This window comes from Manis javanica, chromosome 2, assembly GCF_040802235.1.
Source record: "Manis javanica isolate MJ-LG chromosome 2, MJ_LKY, whole genome shotgun sequence".
In the NCBI taxonomy this organism is placed as follows: domain Eukaryota; kingdom Metazoa; phylum Chordata; class Mammalia; order Pholidota; family Manidae; genus Manis; species Manis javanica.
Genome location: NC_133157.1, coordinates 127,464,014 through 127,485,214, shown reverse-complemented (window position 1 = coordinate 127,485,214; position 21,201 = coordinate 127,464,014). Strand labels below are relative to the sequence as shown.

General features: G+C 42.7%; 1 protein-coding gene across 1 annotated transcript in view; it reads left to right on the top strand.

Annotated features, from left to right (window-relative positions):
* The first annotated feature begins 91 nt into the window (after positions 1-91).
* ITIH2 (inter-alpha-trypsin inhibitor heavy chain 2) overlaps positions 92-21,201 on the top strand; it is a 36,257-nt gene continuing 15,147 nt past the window's right edge. Inside the window, exons 1-14 of the mRNA XM_073229350.1 lie at positions 92-224; positions 1,530-1,604; positions 3,123-3,155; positions 4,664-4,833; positions 7,300-7,404; positions 8,944-9,106; positions 12,892-12,999; positions 13,656-13,784; positions 14,889-15,005; positions 16,005-16,173; positions 16,764-16,889; positions 17,739-17,920; positions 18,798-18,983; positions 19,351-19,490. Coding sequence (XP_073085451.1) covers positions 141-224; positions 1,530-1,604; positions 3,123-3,155; positions 4,664-4,833; positions 7,300-7,404; positions 8,944-9,106; positions 12,892-12,999; positions 13,656-13,784; positions 14,889-15,005; positions 16,005-16,173; positions 16,764-16,889; positions 17,739-17,920; positions 18,798-18,983; positions 19,351-19,490 — 1,787 coding nt within the window. The 5' untranslated portion in view covers positions 92-140. The remainder of the gene's footprint in view (positions 225-1,529; positions 1,605-3,122; positions 3,156-4,663; positions 4,834-7,299; positions 7,405-8,943; positions 9,107-12,891; positions 13,000-13,655; positions 13,785-14,888; positions 15,006-16,004; positions 16,174-16,763; positions 16,890-17,738; positions 17,921-18,797; positions 18,984-19,350; positions 19,491-21,201) is intronic.

The following is a 21,201-nucleotide window of genomic DNA, read 5'->3' as shown; positions in this document are numbered from 1 at the left end:
TGGACAATGTTTGAGAGATTTCTTCTTCTCTTTTCTTCTTTTTAAAAACGAACTGTGCTCTTCTGCTGGTCCTTTGAACTTGGTTTGGTGAGGAGTGGACTTCTCCTGCACCAGAGGACTTGGCAAAGCCACCCAGCAAAATGAAACAACTCACGTGCTTTCTCATCTGGCTCTTTGTTTCTGAAGCACGAGCCTTCGAAATCCCCACCAGTGGACTTCCAGAAGTAAGTACTTCCAGAAGACCCCTTGCTGTTGGTCTATACCTATGCTCAGTAAGTAGCCTGTTGCTCTTCAAGGACTGTATCCTGTGTGGAATGGAAAGTTATGATACGATTCACCTGAGTAGAAGTGTTCACTGTTATACTTGCTGGAACATGTATTTACCTTTTAAAGCATTAATGGGTTTTGCATAAGAATAGAGTTAAATTCAATGGGCTATCCCTAGAGTATAGCATTTATGGAGCACAGCTGCCCACTTCTTATCTAAAAAATGGAGATAACAATTAATCTACCCCAAAGGATGTGATGAGGATTAAATGACATATGTAAACTACCTAACAGAGTGCACACACTAGGGAGCACTTAATATTTAATAGCTAAGATGATGATGATGAAGACATATCATGATCACTCTTGTACTAAGAGTGTAAGAAAAGTCATTACCAAAGTGCCATTGCTTTTCATGACTAAGTGAACGACTTCTCTAGTAAAGGCACGTTAGGTATTCCTGTTAAAGGGGAGATGGCAAGTGGCTGGCAGAGTACAGGAATTATTCCCAGGGGCTCAAGCTTCCCACTGTGCACTCCCAACATGAGGAAAATCTTGGACTGAGTCATTTTGAAAGTCATTACAAGAGCTATTTTGATGCCAGAAAAGCAACACGTGTTATGGGAATATCCTAGGAAATGAAACGGCTTATAATATCTGAAAAGCAGGTTACCTATAAAAATGCCAAAGATGGCATATATATTTGCAGGAAAAAAATCACTCTGTCTGCTTAGAAACTATCATATTTGCCAACACTTTAAAAACCACCAGAGTCTGTTAGAAATCTCATTGACAGAGCCAGGAATTAAAGCCAAGACATCCCAACGTGTTTGTGCTTTTTCAGTCATTTCTTACTGGTATTCATTTCTTACCGGTATTCATTTCTTACCAACATGTTTAACTCAAGGAGATGTATAGTTCACATTTACCCAGTCAGACTCTGCTGATGCCCCCAAGATCTGCCCAGTACCTTCCCCAGGTACCTACCTGATCACTGGGTTACTGTGCCCCACCTGTAAGCCCAATCACCTGGTGAACTCAGAAATGAATTCCTGCATCCAACACATTTGAAGATACTAACTTCCATTTACTCAATAGCTAGCAAACATAAATATATTAGATGTATAAGAAAAGGGATTTCCCAAAGGTATAGGAAACATCGTAAAAATAATATAATGAATACTCTTATATCTGTCACCAGCTGCGTCTTCTGCTCTAGATCTTTTTTGTTCATAGTAATAAGCATCCTAAACTCTCTTAAGTTTGCAGAATATGGAGATCTTGTGGAACTGGCCCCAGGCAAATTCCAGTTTGTGCCAGAGAACCGGAGGTATCAGGTACAGTAAGCCTCAGCCCCCAAAGGGAAAGGAGTGACAGTGTTCATGACTGAAGCAGTAGCAGAGGATTAAGATGCTTTTTGCTAGATTTTCTCAAGAGCGTGTTTTTCAGCAGAGAAGAGTCCAGCGGTTTGATACCCAGGTGGAGCCACCACCAAGGAGAAGTGAAGTGAGACCTCCACAGAGCGGTCCATTAGCCCCCAAACCATAATGGGCACCTTAGTCCCTTGCAGGGTAAACATCTATGTGCTTTCTTCAAACCTTAAGATGATGGGATGGCTTTACTGCCTTATGAAGAATTTCCTCTCAGGAGGGCATTTTCTTGCTGAGCTCCTCCTGGAGCTGCTACTGCCTTGGGGAGTAGCTCCAGAGCGAGGGGGCCCTGGAGCTGCCAACAGCAGTACAAACAAAGTCCTCTGGTTCATGGGGTGGGTTCCCTAGGAGGCCAAGGGGCAGGCTTCTCCCACACAGAGCTCCCAGGTAGAAGGAGGGGGTTTGTGTGTGGAAGCAGAGCTAAACTGGCCAACGACTTATTTTGTATGGGTGTGAATATTTAACTCTCCAGAAGTCTGGGTGTTTTGTAGACCAATAGTATTAGAATGAAACAGGCAAGTCCTCATGTCAAGGCCTCTGCGCCACAGCAAGAAACCTTAGTTATTGAGAATTGCACTCAAAAAGCCTAAAAGAAGGCAACCGTTGGCTTCACTATGTCACATAACACCCCCTCTACAACCTCAGCTACCCCAGGTCAGGCAAACTAAAGTGATACCCAACACCTGACTTGTTCTTTTAAAGGCCATCATCATTAAGTGGTCACCCATCACTCTGAAGCCATGCAGCCTTCAATGCCCAGAGGACAGTGCCCCAAGTGGAAGATTCCTAACATAGCCATCAGAGTACAGAATTTTCCACATGCTTGGAAAACGTCCCCTTGCTTGGCTCCAGGGCTATCCCAAGGAGGGAACACATTGAAATCCCTACTCTCATGCAGCAAGTCTAACAGAGGAGACCTGAAAATGCTTAGGGAAGGAAGCTTATCTGGTTTGGGCTGGGGGGTCTGAGCTTTGCTGAGAAAATTCTGCCCGAGCTGAGATGTGGAGGTTGAGGAGGAGTTAGTTACATGGAGGTAGGCGACAGAGGGGACCTGGACAGTGGGAAGGCATGTCCAGAGCCCTGTGGTACAATGGTGCATCCAGGTACCCACCCAACTAAATAAAAAATAGACCAGACAGATAGACAAGTTAAGGCCATACACTCATTCAAAAATATTTGTTTTAGTATTATGTTTAAGAGTGACGTGCGTGCAACCAAAAAGTGGCTGAGAAATTTGTTCAGAGAAACCCACCAACAGGAAAATAGTATTCAAGAATATTTGATGTTTATGTCTCTGCTCCAATAAATGAATTGCAGCTCAGTTTGAAGACATTTTTTTTCTTTTTGATTGAGAGAAAGCACTTTTTGCCCTCAAGGTAACAAGTAACACCTTTTGAAGAATGATTATCTAACTTCTTTTCACAGAGAAGTGTTTCTGAAGAATCCGGAGAAATAGTGGTAAGTTTACTTTGGTTTTGTTAAAAATTGATGCCTGAATGATTTTTCTGTTGCCTGTTATCGAGAAATCAATGTGGTTGCCTCCTTTGTCTGTACCACAGAGAACATTTACCTGACTTTCGAAATTCCCTCTTGCCCAATTCTGTTTGGACATGTGTCTAGAATTCAGCATGAAAGAGGACAGTGTATATGCAGCCATATATCCTGTCACCAAGAGCTGAAAATGCCCTTTCTCTTTATTTTCTCAAGTTTTGCCAGCAACATACATTTCAAACATGTGTATTTATTCCAACGTAACAGTTTTTATTTCAAATATAACACTAAAGAGCCCTGGAGGGCGTAAGAGAGTGCGGGAAAGAAACTCTTCAACATGAAACAGACTGATTCCCAGAAATGTCCAAAGTAGACTTTCCTATGGCGACAAAACATCAAAAGGAAGTGGTTTACACTTTGTTTTTCTTGTGAAAGCTTTATAGGAATGTGTATCAATGATACCTTAGTAAAATTAAAAAAAAGTTTTAAAAAAGGAAGTGGTTCACATTGGCTCCCTGCTCTGAGCTGACAGAAGCCATGGGAAGCACACATTTAAGGGACAGGGAGGGCAAATAACTTAGCCTGAGTTTTAGCTTAGCTTGTGGTGAGCTGGATGGTAGTGGGCTGAAAGGTTTAATCTTGGATGACAGTGTTTGGGGGATGACTCCTAGTATTGAAATAAGCAAATCTTTTGGAGTAAAAAGTAAATTCTAAAGGGTCCCATAATCACCACAGTCCTGAAGACACTTGCAGTTCTTGGGTCTCTCCTGAAAGATGGGTGTTTTTAGTACTTTGCCATGGAACATACTGAAATACTGGCATTTTCTGCACTTGACCTGTGTTAAATCAGTAAAGAAGGATTGGCAAAGGAGGTCCAGAGTGCTGGACCAAAACCTGGGTCAAAATGATATTTTCTTTTCATGTTCTGTTTGTTGCTCAATGTCCATCAGTGCTCTCAGATTTTGTCTTAATTTAGGGAAGGGAAAGAGGACTGGGTGAAGATGAAACTGTAATAGATAAGACACAAGAAGGTAGATTGCAGTAGGGGAGCCACATGTGCACTTCTGCCCCCCTGCACCCCTGGCCAACCCCACTCTGAAGTTACAGCCAAGGCCTCTTGGTAACCCTGCAAGGCTGTGTCCTGTCCCTTGCTGGGCTCTGCATTTGAAGTTACTTCCTAAACCTTCTTGATCCAATCTTGCTTCCCATAACCATTTTCTGTGTGTATTCTAATTTAACGAGTCATTCTTAATAGACTCAGAGCTGAAAGGCATCTCAAGGTATCTCAAAACATAGGCAGACGTCCACCTGGAGTTTGTATTCCATGTTAGAAGAATGCTCAATAATACCTGAGTTACATGCTTAACAATGTCTTAGAACTGTTCACCATAAAATCTACTGCTCTTAACATCAGATACCTAGTGAAGTTGCATATAGTGTTTCTGAGTGAGTACAGCTGTGTTTTCTCATTACAGGAAGATGTTGATCAAGTGACTCTTTATAGCTATAAAGTGCAGTCCACTATCACTTCTCGCATGGCCAGCACCGTCATCCAGGCCAGAGTGGTGAACAACTCCCCACAGCCTCAGAGCGCCGTGTTTGATGTTCAGATTCCCAAAGGAGCTTTCATCTCCAACTTCTCCATGTGAGTAACTCCTATGTACAGCCAGACACTGGAAATGCTCTACTCACAGAGTCAAATCCCCTCATCGTTCCTTACTGGCCAACTATTTCAATGGTTCTCACTCTCAATGGACCCACTGGATGTCAAGAGTCATTGTAGGGTGGGTCCCGGTAATCTGTTTCTGTTGAAAGTATCAGAATTTGTGGTACTAATTTTCATTTCTGATAAATTTAAGCAACCTGAAGCTTTCTCTCCAGGGACAACCTCCTACTTGCATTTTAATGTGCTTTCTTGAAGGGAGGGACATATATGGAGCTGCCCTGGCTTGCAGGAAACCATAGATGAGGGCGCATAGAGCAGTTCAGTACCATCTGTCATGTATTTCTCTATTAAAAAAAGAAGAACTGCTGATTAACTCCAATCATCTGTCCAGAGACTTCCTCCTTTATGCCACTGCAAGTGGATTATTCAGGCTTGACTTGAATATCTCCTTAATGATAAATTCACTACTTCCCATGGCAATCCACTCAATGGGTAATGGGTCTGTTAGAATTACCTCTTATACTTAATTTCAGATTTGTTCCATTTTCTACCCGATGACTCTAGTTCCACTTACAATTTCTTTTAAATTCTCTACAAAGTACATACAGAAGTGTTCAAGGATGAAATCATATGCTGAGACTGGCTTCCAAATAACTGAGGAGGATAGAGCAGCAGTATAGAACTGAGAATGGCTGAATATTGATGATGGTATAGCTCAGTAATGGTTTTGTGGAGGTTTCTTATATTATTCCCTCTATTTTTTGTATGTTTTGAGATTTTCGTAATAAAAAGTAATGCTTCTAAACTACTCCAGTGCCTTTCACATAGTGAAAGTCATTTATTTTGTCCCACCTGGTGGCTTCATTTATCAAAGTTAAACATTCTCTGTTTCTCTAAGTGATTGGATGGCTCTCTATCCCCTGACCAGTTAGGTGGCCCTCACCAGAGTGTGCTCCACTTGCTCAACGTCCTTCTCACGTTACCCAGAATGGGGCACAGGGCTTTCACTCAATCTGGATATTTTTTATTAAGACAGTAGATTGAGTTACTTCTTAGCTGCTTTTGTCTTCCATACACCAAGGCAATCAATGAAAATTGTGAGTAAATGAAATAAAGTGTTCATATACAATGCACCATGGCTTCTAGAACCTGCAGAGCCATGTTAACTACACTTTTTAAACAGAACAAAGTCAGTGGAATCTATTTTAATAAATTATTGTTTTATTTCACACAGAGTTTATTCTGGGTATCTCTTCTTTCTGTTTTCCTTTACTCTTTCCTTTCTTTTCCATCTCATTCCATAGCAGATTTGAGGAACTGAAAGACGGAATTATAAAACATTTATTTTTGTCACTCTCTACTACTCGGTGCTGAATTTATGAGACCAGAGAAGACAGCTGCTGATCTGTATAACTGAACATTAGTTATAAATCCAGTCAAAATGTTTCTTCTGCCTTTTTATTAAGGTTCCAAATATTCTGCCATTAGAGATTATTTTGTTTTGTCGTAAAGACTTCTTGATCTTTGAACCTGAGTAAGATTTGATGGAAATAGTGCTGACCTAGACACATGGGGTCTAGTTCTAACTTGTCTCTGATAAGCTGTGTGATATGGAGGAGGTCGCTATCTCATTGACTCTAATTTTTCTCATCTGAAAAGGCAAATCTAAAAGTGTGCCTGGACAGGCATGCTCTTGGCATTTGAAATAGGAAATTATCCTCACACTGCAGAGTGTCTAGCCTGTTGGTGCCCTCCCATGAAGCCAGTAGCACATCTCACTGCAGAACAACCAAAAACTCCTCCACGCATGCCGACATACCGCCACGGTGATAGCTACTATCCCCCTGAGCACCCTACCGTTCCATTTTAATTCTGTCATTTGACTGCTCTGACCATGATTACTTGGTACAGATTAGATGACAGCAGCTACAGGGAAGGCAGATAGAGGTGGAGATACAAAGAGAGGAGAGAGGCCCCTGGGAGGTGTTGAGGTGGTAGACACGGACTCTTCCTTCATCCTTCCTTACTTCCCTTACACTCTCCTGAGTGTGATGCCCCCAGGCTATCAGCAGAATGATTTTATAAAACAAATGCAAGCCAAAGAACTAGTGGTGTATCAATTCTTCTCCAAGGCACATTTGTAATTCAAAAAGGACACCCCAAAATAAGAAGGCTTGATCTGAAGGGTAAAACTTGAAAACGGGGACAAATTTTAAACACAAGCAGTAGTACACAAGGGAAAGCTTTTAGGATGGGAGCCTACATGTCCCTCTGAAATCACACAATCAGATAAACATCTATGAAGTAGGCAAATGTCTCTCTTTTAGTTTCTTCCAAGTGCAAAATGATCATTGACCCTTTTCACTAATCCACTGGGTTGGGTTGTTTGTCCGCTTTGTTAAGACTACTATTGAGAACAACTGGTGGCCTCCTGTCATTTTCTAGGACTGTAGACGGCACGACTTTCATGAGTTCCATCAAGGAGAAGACTGTGGGCCGAGCTCTCTACTCACAGGCGAGAGCAAAAGGCAAGACTGCTGGCTTGGTGAGGTAAGGGCTGGGCCAGCTCCTGCTCTCGCCCAGACTGCTGCTCCCACCCAGTCCCATCCGCACGTGCAAACCAGCCTCCAGGAAGGCTCAGAGCCTTGTGGTCAGAGGTAGAATTAGGTATCCCCCTTTCTGTTTCTCAAAGTCCTTTCCACAACCTATGAGCATTGGATGATCTCAACCTAGGTTCTTCCTCCATAGCTTGCCTTGCATACAGTAGATGTTCTGTAACTAAATGATTTCCTGAGAGTGCAGAGAGCAACTACACAAATACAGTGATCTCGTTACAGTGCTTGCCGTGTACAGAGTGAAAGGTTTGAAATTTGTTTTCATGATTTATTCTGCCTTATTTTTATGGAGTTGTGTCTTTCTCAGCATCCACTACTTAGTTTAGACTCTGTTTCTTCCTTTATAATAGTCAATAAGACACTGGGCGTGCCAGACTACCCTCAAAAAGGCAGCCTTTCAGAAAACTTCAGAAGAATTTTTAGCTGATCACTCCACACACTGCCTGTCTAATCTCCTGTCAAATCTTTGTTTTCTTTGTCTCCTCCTCCTCTAGGTCCTCAAATTTGCCTTTAGTTGAGGTTCTTTTCATGTCATTCATTCATTTGTTCATTCAAAGAAAATGCATTAAAGGTCCATCTGTAGCCAGCTCTGTCCAATTAAGTAAGTGTAGGCTCTCGCTGCAGGCTCTGCTTCTGAGCTGTGCACTGGGCCAACTCTTCTTTTTCTTCAGCTACCCAGTGTCCCCAACTGGCTTCCCCAAGTTACTTCCCCATCCCAAATGGGCTGATTGTGCACAGTCTCACCCTGCTTATCCAGTTCCTTAATTTTTAAAAATCATTCACTGTTTATTCTAATGCTCAAATCACTTTCCTCTGAAATGCCTGTGTTTTTTCTTTGAAACAAAACACTGCAATCGATGATCACATTGAGTTGGATGTGTATGTGACTAATAAGGGCTTATGCTGGAAATACGTGTTCAACTTGATGAAATAATAGATTTCTTCTTTCTGAAGACTTTAAAAAATATTAAGAATCCCTAGAATGCATCTCAGATGCTGCAGAAGAAATGTGGGCTGTCTTTGGAATCGTCTAACATTGGGTTTAAATCCAGGCCTTACGATTGGGTAGCTGTGTGGTTTTGAACAGTTTACTAACTCTCTGTAGGCTCATGTTATCATCTGAAAAATGAAGGTAATGGTTTCCATCTTGCAGAGCTGCTGCTATATTAGAGATGATATGTGTCAAGTTCCTGGCCCATAATAGGAATCGATAACTGGTAGCTTTTGGCAGATTACACTCAAATCTGTAAAGAAGCTCTGGAAGAAAAAGATCAGGTAGGATAGGAGACTAAAACCACTGATAAAATTAAATTTACCTAGAAGGTGTTGTTATTTCTATTGTCCCTACGGTTCGTTTTCATGAACAATTGAGCAGATTTGCTTGCCCAGGAAAGTCTCGAAGCCCTCTGTGTAGATTCTGGATCTTGCCCTGGATTGTGTGTGTGATGACTTACGGAGGGGCTCACACCTTTAGGAGCAGGGCTCTTGACATGGAGAACTTCAAAACCGAGGTAAACATCCTCCCTGGAGCAAAGGTGCAGTTTGAGCTTCATTACCAGGAAGTGAAGTGGAGGAACCTGGGATCCTACGAACACAGGCTTCACCTGCAGCCGGGACGGCTGGCCAAACACTTGGAGGTAAGCATGGACTTGCGGGGTGCGCAGTGGTGCCATGCTTACAGCTCCTCGACCCAGTGGAGACTTTCTGGTGGTCAACGCTCTTTGTGGTGTTTGATGCCACTCAACTCAGCAAGACAGTGTGGTGCCCTGGAAAGATTATAGGTGGAGTCCCCCAGGCCTGTTACTTACAGATTTCCATCCTTATTAGCTGTGATAGTTTCCTCGGGCTGCTCTAACAAATGACCCCACACTGGGTGGTTGCAAACAACAGAAATTTAGTCTCTCATGTTTCTGGAGGACAGACTTTGAAATCAAGCTGTTGGCACAGCTGTTCTCCTACAGGCTCTGGGGAGAGTCTGTCCCTTGCTCCTTCTGGTGTCTGGCAGCCACAGGCATTCCTTGACTTGTGCCTCACAGCCACACCATTCCAGTTGCTGTCCCTGTGCCAGCATCTCCTCCTCTGTGTTTCTCAAAGCGCCCCCTGCCTTTTTCTTACAAGAACACTCGTCATTGGATTTAGAGCCCACTGCATGGGACAGGATGGTCTCACTCCATATTCTTACCTCAATGGCATCTGTGAAAGCCCTTTTTCCAAGTAAGGTGTAACATTCACTCCCTCCAGGAATCTGACATAGGCCACTATTCAACTCACTATGCTGGGACAGGTCATCCTGAATGCCCATTTCTCATCTGTGAAAAACTCACTCTAACATATTGTCTACATAACTTAGGGACACAGGTGGCAAGTGACAGAAACTCAGTGAATGTTGTCTTCCTCTGCCACTCCATCCCCTACCACTCTGAACTCACCTTTGTTGTTATGTTCACCTCGCACCTTAAGAACTGAGACACTCTTTTCTTGGCTCAAATCTTTGAAACATCACATGAACATTTTGTGTAAGAGGCAGAGTAGAGCCAGACAAAAGCCAGGAAAGTGTACAGCCCAGCCTGCCTCTCCAACTGATGGATAGGAAACTGATGCAGACAGGTTGTGAATTGCCCAGAGACACAGACCATTTAAGGGAACCAGTTGATCACACTGGAATTTTTATTCCAATTTGAAAAACTTCATATCTGAACAATAAAAACACTTCCTTTTTGATGTGCTCTGTGTGGCATTAGTTTAGCTATCAGGGTATATGCTGTTGAGTTCTTTTCAGAGCCCCTCCTGGCACAAAGAGCACCTCCATGAGAGTAGTAGTAGTGCCATAACAGGGCACGTGACTTGGCAATTAGGTTATGAGCTGGATCTCAGCCCCTCCTGCAGCCCTGGCCAGATGGACAACTCAATATGTGAGCCTGGTTATTTTTCCAGGGGTGGCACTGAATGTGTGCTATTCACCCACTTTCTCTTGTTTGATTCTCTGAACCCCTTGGTACAAAGTAGGAGCAGCAGTTAGATGTGATTAGCATCTCACTATAATGATGTAATTGTTGAACTTGATAATAATAATAATATTAATAAAACTGAGTTAATGATGTGAAAATGCTTGTCTTCTATAATGTTTTGGGCAAGGTATTCATATGTGTTATAAGTCATTGAATTCTCACCAGAGTCTTAAGGTAGCTATGATTAGCCCTGATTTATAGATGTGTATAAACAACTTGCCTAAGGTCACAGAGCTAAAACAATCAAGGTTTGAGTCTAGGTCTGACTGCATCTAAAACTACATTCTATACTATAAATCCAAGAATTTGAGTCTGGGCCCATGAAGATAATGATTCTTAACACATGTATTGGGTAGCACATTAATCTTGTATTTCTAAAATTTTTCTTCATCCTTAAATTTCCCATGCTCTTAGGAATTCTTTGCTTTTAAAATAGGACAGAGTTTTAGTATGTTAGGGTGTTAAGCAAGGTGGCAAGTTTCTTGAGTTCTGGCCCAGTATTGGCACTGACTAGCCATGGGATCTGGGTGGTTATGCTCTCTGGCCTAAACTTTCTCATCTGCAAAATAAGAGGTTGGCATAGGTGATTTTTAAGGTACTTTGGCTCTAATATTCTATGAAATGTACCCATTTCCAAAGAGGTATGTTCTTATCCAGAGATAAATGATGGAGAAAACATAAAATTACAGAGCTTCTTCTTGTCTTTATTCCAGAAAACCTTTCTAGTCACTGTAGAAGGGCCACTAAATTGGAAACACATCTCCCTCACTGGAATTGGGGAGAACACATCTCTTTTTAAACAACCCTGAATGTTTGAAATCTTGGGAAAATTCTTTATTCCAATACTTGCCCTCATTACAGAAAGACCAAAAAATATGGCGAGTGACTCAAGGCCACTGTGAGCTCATTCCAACCTCCCAGTGGAACCAGCTGCAGGGCCTCAGGCACGCACCTGCAAATGCATGGTGTCCCAGCAAGTCCTACGAGGTCTTAGGGCTATGTCTGCATCAAGTTGAACATAGGACTGCTCAGAGCTTCTGTGACCCCCATGAAAAGGCCCTCCTTCTGTTTTGGTCCTCCCATGGACACACTGATTTTGTCCTGAGTGCCCCCACACTCATTTCTAGACAGAAGCTTATGGAAGAATGAAAGCGGGAGCTCCAATTCTCTGCAACTCACCCAGACCTTTTTTTTCCTCCCTTCCGAGAGCTACTCAATCATCTACTAGTGATGGCTGGATTAGACTTTCCCAGGACACATGATTGCCCTGACTGTACATAGTTTAGTTCATACCATTGTGGAGAATCATTTGATCTTTTGGAACTAATGGGAATCTTGGAGGCAATTTAAGTTCACATCTTATACTGAAATTTTTAATAACCAAGAAAGAAACTGTTAGACATCTCTAACATTGCTCTGCTTAGACAAGTGTCCATGACTTTAGGAAAACAGATTAAAAAAAAAAATAAGAGAGAAGGTTGGCATGACTCCGAAGCCAGAAACTTACAAAGATGAGCTACCTCATTATCACTGTGAGGGAGAAGCAGTCAGAAAACCAACAGATGCACAGGGATCCATCTGGTGATCTCCCAGTTAAGCTGGTGTGTGCAAAAGGTGGGGGTGATCTCATGGAAAACAGCATATTGTGAGAGAAGCTAATGAATTGGGTGGCAGTGTCAACTCAAAGGATGGCGTGGATACTGTTGAACGCCAAAAAGCAGTGGATGAAGCATTGTGAATTGGGTCCTGGGTTTGAAGCCTGACTCGGCCACTTTACTACCTGGGTCACTCTGGATCTCTTTCTTCATGCATAAAATGAGAAATAACAAATAAGAACAATACAGATAATCATAATCATAATATTGGTGAGAGTCAAATGAATTCATACATACGAGTGCTTAGCAGAACACTTAGAGTCTAGGAGAGAAATGCCAGCTACAGCTATGGTTTTGCCAAGGATCACCCAAACAGATTTCCTCCTGCTTAGCTATGTTCAAAGTAAGAAGAAGGAAAAGGAATAAAAAGGCCCAGGATGTGGGGAAAATGGCCTATTATTGACAGATCCACAGAGTAAGTACAGAATCATTTAACAACAGCTTGCCTTCTTTTTTTCCTAACAACATGAATTTTCTTATAAATAAAAAGAAAAGAATAGGATAGAGAAGGGGAGTTCAATCTCAGAGGAAATAAGCAATAAAGGGGAGTACTGAGCTGCCCAGAGGGTCTTCAGCCTCCACAGCAAGATGAATGATATCCCTTGGAATTTAGAGAACTGACTGTGGAACCATGTTGGGTCATCTTTGAGAAAACCTGAAGCCAAGAAAAACAGCAGAGGACTTAGTAATTGTACTTCTTGCTCAGAAAGACTTGAAAGGTATTTTGATGCTCTGAGTCATTATATTTTCTATCTCTAGGTAGATGTGTGGATTATTGAGCCTCAAGGAATGAGGTTTCTTCATGTTCCTGACACATTTGATGGCCATTTCGATGGTGTTCCAGTCATATCTAAAGGACACCAGAAGGTACCCTATGTACAGCATGTGGCAAAGGGTCTAGGTGGCCACTAGGGTCTGGGTGCTGTTCTTCTGCTGGGCCCTGGGGAACAGAAGAGAGACCAGGTGTGCAGCTGAAGGTTCTGCATGAAGAACTGATCCCTGAGCAAAGACCAGGGCTTCCACAGGACAAACACAGCCAAACTCCCAATTGTTTCATTGCATGCTGACCACTGACTGTCCCTTTTGAAGCCTATTTCCTCCAAGTGGCCAAAAGGCAGCTTTCACATACTGTATGATGATTTTCATAATCATAGCAAGAGATATTCAGCTGAATTCTCTCTGCCTTTGCCAATAATAATCAACTATGGAGGGTCAACTTCTCTAAGGACCTTAAACAAACTCTTTCTAGAGCTGGTAGCCATTTCCTCCATGGGGGAGGGGAGGAATTCTTTGAATCTCTTGAAAAGACCTGAAATCTGGCCAGCAGCTCCCCAGGCTGGCAGACACTCCCCTCACATGCCCCGGACTGGCCTTCCATTGGTAACAGAACTGCAGGCACCACCTGGGAGCATGGCCACTGGACAATACCTCTTTACCTGTGTGCTCGAGAAGGTGCGGCTGTCAACCCCTCACCTGAAGAGGGGCAGGGCAGACACCGGGCCTGACATCACCGTTTTTTCCAGGCACACATCTCCTTCAAGCCCACAGTTGCACAGCAAAGAAAATGCTCCAGCTGCTCAGAGACTGCGGTGGATGGGGAGCTGGTGGTGATGTATGACGTGAACAGAGAGGAGAAGGCTGGTGAACTTGAGGTGAGTGAAAACAGAGTCCAGGAGAACCACCATGCTGAGGCCAAAGGACTGTGTTCCTGTTGCAGAAACTCCCAGGCTTCTGGGCAGTTCCCAGCTGCCCAGGCAAGTGTTGAATTGCAGAGAAGGACTAGAATCCTGTATCCCTACATGTCACTATGCATTCTCTTTTCATGTCAAGAGAATGGAAAGAAGGGTCCTTGGGTCTCGTGTCCTTGTCCCAGGTAGGTACGTCTAAGCCTCATAAGAAGAACTATGGAAAATGGCCAAGCAGGGGCTTGGAGTAATCACCATGGCCCTTTGCAACTGGCCATATCAAACAAGCAGAGAGGTTGTGGGGCAGGGTAGCGGAACAGCCAAAGCCCAGAGAAAGATCTGGACTAGTGGTGAATTCAGGGTCAGTGTTCCCTGTGAGATGTCTTGAAAAGATTTTGCTTCCTTTTGTTGTGTCTCAGCTGTGTGTCTGTTTGCCTCTGTGCTAAGGTAAGAGCCCTGAGGGGGTATCCCAAGCCTGTGCTTCTCTCAGGAACAGGGAGGAAGGGACATGTGTGCAGCTGCACTCCCTACAGCTAGACTCCTACTGTCCTGGGAGCAGCAACAAAGGGCAGTGCCCAGAGAATTAGGGGAGGAATCCTTGAGCCTGAGAAAGGCAGAGAGGGTGATCAGGAATCCATCTTGTGGCCACACACCGACAAGAACAACACAAACTCCCTGGAGTGTGCAGGACTGTCCTGCTGACCTGCCCTGCTGATTTGCACCCTAATTCCTTTAATTCTTATGTCTATTGCCCCATCATGCTTAACCATTCATGGCGCCACCGTTTGGAGCTCTTCTCCCCTCCCCTCCCACCCTGGCACCAATTCCACTGCCAGCCTCACTCCAAACTCAAGCTCAGGTCCAACGCAGATGCCACGTCCTTTGTCTGAGAGAGTGGCCCCTCGCTGGGTCCGCTCGGAGCCCTTCCTGTGCCCACGCAGCACCTACAGCCTGTGCAGCGGGCACAGAGGGGGCCACGGCGGAAGCCAATCCTCGAGGCTTCACCCGCCATGCCTGCCAGGTTCTCAGCATTGGGAATGGTGTGATTCACAAATACGTCTTGTTTTCCAGGTATTTAATGGCTACTTTGTCCACTATTTCGCTCCTGACAACATGGACCCGATTCCCAAAAACATCCTCTTTGTCATAGATGTTAGTGGCTCAATGTGGGGGATAAAAATGAAACAAGTAAGTACCCCCTGATGGCAGTGTGCACGGGGCTCTCCACCTTCTCTGGTCTCCTCTGGGGAACACACGCACCTAGTTCACCTTCCACCTTAGAGACATCCAGTCAGCGGGCGGGCTGCCACCGCAAAGTACCACAGGTTTGTCAGCCACAGACATTTGTCTCAGCATAAACCGCCTCTCCCTCTGATCCCTCTGTAACTGTAATTGTAATTCAGTCTTTTGCTTCTTCTGCATAGCATTTTAGTTTAACTCTTGCCACTGTTCATGAGTAATTTTGAAATCTTTGTATGCATATTTTTCTAATTATATTGTAATTCCTTAATGGTGGCCATCATGTCTCATGCCTTCCAGTTTGGAGTTCAACATAGGCTTATGCAGCATTAAATGGAATAAATTCAATTCTAAGAACAAACCAGGACATTCGTATTTTATCCATCAGTCCATCCATCCAAACAACCTGAACAACCAATCATTCATTCATTCATTCATTCATCATTCATTCAGTAACAACCACTTATGACCACCTGTGTTAACTACTGTTCCAGAATCAAAAAAAAAAGAAAGGAAAAGACATGGCTTCTGCCCCCACACTCATTTATACTCCAGTACCAGGTTTCTCAGCAGTGGCACTGTTGACCTTTTGGACCAAATAAGCCTATGTTGTAGGGGCTGCTCTGTATATTGTAGGATGTTAGTAGCATCCCTGGCCTCTACCACTAAGGGAACCTCTCAAGATCCCCCTCAAATCTGGGATCTTTAACATAAAATCAGTCATCAAAGTGATGATGCATAACAAAACAGACAGTAAAAGTTTGAAAATGCAGATAATACATGTCCAGAATGAGGGAGGGAGAGCTTTGTGTTGACAGAGGCGGATCCAAGAGGTTCTGAAAGAATTCTAGCTTATGTCAATACTTAATTGGTGACTGGGATGAATTCTTGGTCTTTCTCCTTTCTTCTTAGAGCTTACAGTGAGACCCTCCTTCTCTTCCCAAACAGACAGTGGAAGCCATGAAGACCATTTTGGATGACCTAAGAGCTGAAGACCAGTTCTCTGTGGTGGATTTCAACCACAATGTTCGAGCCTGGAGAAATGATCTAGTCTCAGCTACCAAAACACAGACTGCAGATGCAAAGAAGTATATTGAGAAAATCCAGCCCAGTGGAGGTGAGTGGGTTTAGACTAGAGCCCTGTGAGAACTTTCAGAAGTTTCAAGTCTTGTTTCACTTGAGACACAGTGGTCTTTGCCCAGTCTGCAATGGTCTGCCTTACATAACACATTTATTATTATAAATAGGTCAATATTAAGTTCATGGTGAAAGTATAGCACATGAGCCATCCCACATGTTTTTGACCATTCCAATCTTCCTCAGAAAAGGATGTCAGTAACTGACAATGGCCTTCTTATTGCTTGCGGAGCAGGAAATGCAACTAAACAGAACAGAACAGCATCCCGGTATATGAGCTGACTTAAGTACCTTCTATTTGGTATTTAACAAAATGGCAGGATGCTGCTTTGAAAGGTCTAATTTATTTCTAAGGGAATAGCTTCCTACAAAGTGAATATTTTACTCCACTGGGGGATCTTGACCAGCCTCAGCAAAATTTGTGTCACTTAGAAAGTAACTGAATGATTTGGGTACTGAATAAATTATGCATGAGTAATCACCAGACTGATGAACCAGAACCCAAGATGCGTCTGTTTCTGTGCAAAGGAAGGGTACATAAAAGAACAGCATACTGTATTACTTGACCAGGCACAAATATCAATGAAGCACTCCTGCGGGCCATCTTCATTTTGAATGAAGCCAATAACTTGGGATTGTTGGACCCCAACTCAGTCTCGCTGATCATTTTGGTCTCTGACGGTGACCCAACAGTGGGCAAGTATCTCTTCAATTCTCTAGTGAAAAATATTTTTACTGTTGTTTCTTGGGAACATGATTTTGTTTAAAATGGGAACTTGAATGGCATTTGCTTGTATTTCTACACACACCACTTGAAACCCATGTTTCCAAAGCACTCACCTCCCCTTAAAGCAGCCCTGAGACATTTTTCACTGATGCTCTCGAATGTCTCAGTATCACTTCTACAACACAGGGAAAGTCTAATTGAATTGTAAGAGTCTACTGTGAGGATTGCTGATACACACTAGTGAAATGCATTTATTTCAAGTTAAAGTGGGTGAGACAGCGTACAGGAGTATGTGTGTGCACTGTTTCTCTCAGGCCTCCAGAGCCCCCTCTGAAATCTGCAGGCACATGTTCTTCCATCATGCTCCACATTTCCCCAGTTACTCACTGTAGTAACTGGAGAAATTCCTTCTCTCTGATACAAATACATCCTACATACATCAACCTTTACCTTGTTTTCCTCCTTTTAAAAGTCTGTCTTTGAGATCATTCAATATAAATACATCAACACTTGTTCTTTTTCATAGCTGCATATTATTTCACAGTTTTGCACCATAATTTAACCAGTCTCCCTTACTGGTGTACATTGAAGCTGTCTGTAATATGTTCCTATTTCCAATAATGTTGCCAAGTACTATTGCCCATACTTCATTTCCACACATATGAGTGCATCATAGTCACTGTGTCAAAGCATAGGTGTGTTTTTAATTTTGACAAATTTTAAGTCTTCCATGGATTTAGACCATCTTCCATGGATTTTCCAAAAACTTTCTAAAACTGCCTCCACATTCCTTTCCTTTCTGCCATCATCAACTTTAGGTGAACTAAAATTGTCAAAAATCCAGAAAAACGTGAAACAGAACATACAAGACAACATCTCCTTGTTCAGCTTGGGGATAGGATTTGATGTTGATTATGACTTTTTGAAGAGACTGTCCAATGACAACCGTGGAATTGCTCAAAGGATTTATGGGAACCAGGATACTTCTTCTCAGCTCAAAGTAATAACATGATTTTCTGTTCTTTTTTTCCTCCTTTACTCAAAATCATTCAATTGGCATAATGTGATGCCTAAAAATAAAATGGCTGAATTTAAGTCAAAGTTATCATTTTTTCAGCGATTTTTGGTCCCAGGAAACAGGACAGTGTTTGTTTCATTCTCGTGTACCCCACCCTATTGTAGATTTGCATTAACAGTGAGGTGAGAGACAGGAAGTCACAGGGTACCACGTCCTACACCCTGAACAAGTCTTCCGAGGAACTAGTAAAGTTCCAGCCCCACTATGCAATGTCCTCCCCATCACCAAGGCCACCGGCTCCCCTTTAAAATGCATTGGCATCTTAGATATCAACTTTTTATAATGCAACACAGATCAAACTATAGCCTATATATTTCCTTAAGTATAAAGGAGATGAATTACTTGTTTACTTTGACTAAATAGACAAGAAAAAGATGTAAGAGAAGAGCATAGTTTACCCCCCCATCTGTCAATACCAGTTACCATGTATCTATGGCAGGCACCATATTTGAACTTAGGGACAGATAAGGGATAAGGTTCTAATTTAGGAATATCAACCCAGCTGGCTGTTCTTATTATGAGTATCCATGAGTTTTTCATGCAGGCCATAACAGAAGAAAAATTGCTGGGTTCTTAAGTCAAAGGCTGTTATCTTAAGCCTTTATTTTCTCTTAGTTCATCTGATAATTATGAGAATTTTCCTTGTCCCGTAGCTTTCCACAGAGATCCTGTGAGAATAAATTAAGAGAGATCTGCTAAGGACATTTGAGGACTCTCAGCCAAAAGTGCCTTAGACTTACAAAGTGGTTTGAAAATAATAATTTCTGTTTTGTTTTGTTTTGTTTTTAATGAACTGTAGAAATTCTACAACCAGGTCTCTACTCCTTTGCTCCGGAATGTTCAGTTCAACTATCCCCATATGTCAGTAATGGACGTCACTCAAAACAGTTTCCATAACTATTTTGGAGGCTCAGAGATTATGGTGGCAGGAAAAGTTAACCCTGATAAATTGGATCAATTACAGAGCATTATCACAGCAACTTCGGTACTTTGGCTTTTCTGCTTATTCTAAAATTACTAATTGGTCCCCTTTATATAGTCCATCTTTCATATTAACAGGCTACTATTCTGAATTCTGAGAATCTTGTATGTAGAACAAAAGCAGTAAGTAAAAGGGAAGGCATGGAATCTCTATGCTATCTTCCCAACTGTTGTGTAAAGCCCTACCCTTTTCATCCCAAGGCCAATCCCCAACTCTGGAGGTATGCTCGTACTTCCTCTTTGGTGTCCTTTTGAATTGTTTTGCATTCTCCTGTTAGTTGCTTACTGCCCTGATTCACTCACAAGTACAAAAAATGTGAATTATAATTCTCCTTCCCTCGTGTCTTTCAACTGAACTTTCCATTATCCAGGCTAACACAGAGTTAGTCTTAGAAACTCTGGCCGAAATGGACGACTTGGAGGATTTTCTATCAAAAGATAAGCATGCAGATCCTGACTTCACCAGGAAACTGTGGGCCTATCTGACAATCAACCAACTTCTAGCTGAGAGGTAAGAAGAACAGAGTATATACAACAGGGATTTATAAAAGGGAAAGGTTTGCCTTGAATGTTTGAAGTAATTCACAAAACAACTTTGAACCAGGAAATACAAATTACATCAGGCTTTGGAATACTAATTTCCCCTGGTGCCAAACACTTTGATTAAAGTTAGGCTCACTTTTTTTTTTATTGAGGCATAACATACATAAAATGTGTGAAGTGCATGAATTTTAAGCAGTTTAATACATTTTTACAGACAACTCCCATGTAATCACTGCCTAGATCCACACTTCTATCATCTCTGAAGGGTCCCTTGCTCCATTCCACTCAACACCTGCCTGCAGGAGTATTCTGACACCTGTAACCCTCAGTTTTCTGAGACGAAATTTCATTTAATGATGCAATCTGCATTCTTTCCTTTCTGGCTTCTTTCACTGAATATGATGTCTGTGAGATTCATCCTGAGTTTACTGGCATTAACCTATTGTCCAAAGAGGAATCTGAGATTATGTGATGATACCACATGGGTGGGGGGGGTCTCCCTAATAGTTATCTATTTCTTTTCTGGCTTTTCAGCTTACCTGCATCTCTAGATTACCATACAGTTCTTTGACCTCTTATATCAGGGTGTCTTGCCAATGGGTTTCAGCCCCAGGCAAGTTTGCTATGGATTCAGTGTGACCAAAAAAAATGATAGCAAAACGTTCTTGGGGTGAAAGGGTTATATCCAAGTTTACTTCCAGGTGGCAGGTCAGTCACTAGAATCCCATTCACTCAGAGCGAGTCTGCAGGCAGCAAGCCTGTCTCTGCCTCTGGGCTCCTCTGTCAGCACAGCCGTCCTCTGGGCCTCTGTCCTCGTTGCTGCCACCACTCCAGCCTCTGCTCTGCTCTCCTGCAGCCTTGCAGCTGTGCCACCATGTCGTGCCCAGAGCACTGGGCAGAGCTCTTCTTATAGAGTCAACAGCCTTGTATTGCCCACAGGTGTGCAGTGAGCTAGTCAACCAGAGCCAGGTGAGAATCCTGGCCAAAGGAACTCTCATTTTATCCACACAGGGTTATGTGCAGGTGTTGGATGAGATTGTTACCACTCCTGAGCCCCATTCCACTTATTAGATTAGATTCTCTAGAAGATGGAATGGGGTCATCTGGACTAGGCTGGGCAAAATGAAACACAGTTGTGTAACTGTACTCACAGAGAAAATTCGTGATGTCAATAGGATTCTAAAACAGACACAAGCTGCAGTGGCAGCTTTGAAGTGAGAAACAACCCTGCCCCTTCACAGCAGTACACTGAGTACATTTAAAGATATAGGGCAAATTGCTGTAGAAGTTTAACACTGATCTTAAAAGAACAACCTGTAAAACAGATCAGTAGTTGCCAGGAGGTTAGGAGGGCAAGAAGGATGAATAGGTGGAGTACAGAGAAGTTTGAGGCAGTGTTGTCACTCTGATGTTACTGTAATGGTAGGTATGGCATTGTTCACACCCACAGAATGTGCAACACCACAAATGACCCCTAGTGTCAACTGTGGGCCTTGGGTGACAATGACATGTCAATGCAGGTTCATCACTTGTGACAAATGTTCCTTCTGGTGCGGGAGGTAGACAGTGGGGAGGCTGTGTGTTGCAGAGACAGGGCGGTAATGGGAATTCTCTGTACTTTCAGCACAATTTTGCTGTCAACCTAAAACCACTCTAAAAAATAATGTCTATTTTAAAAT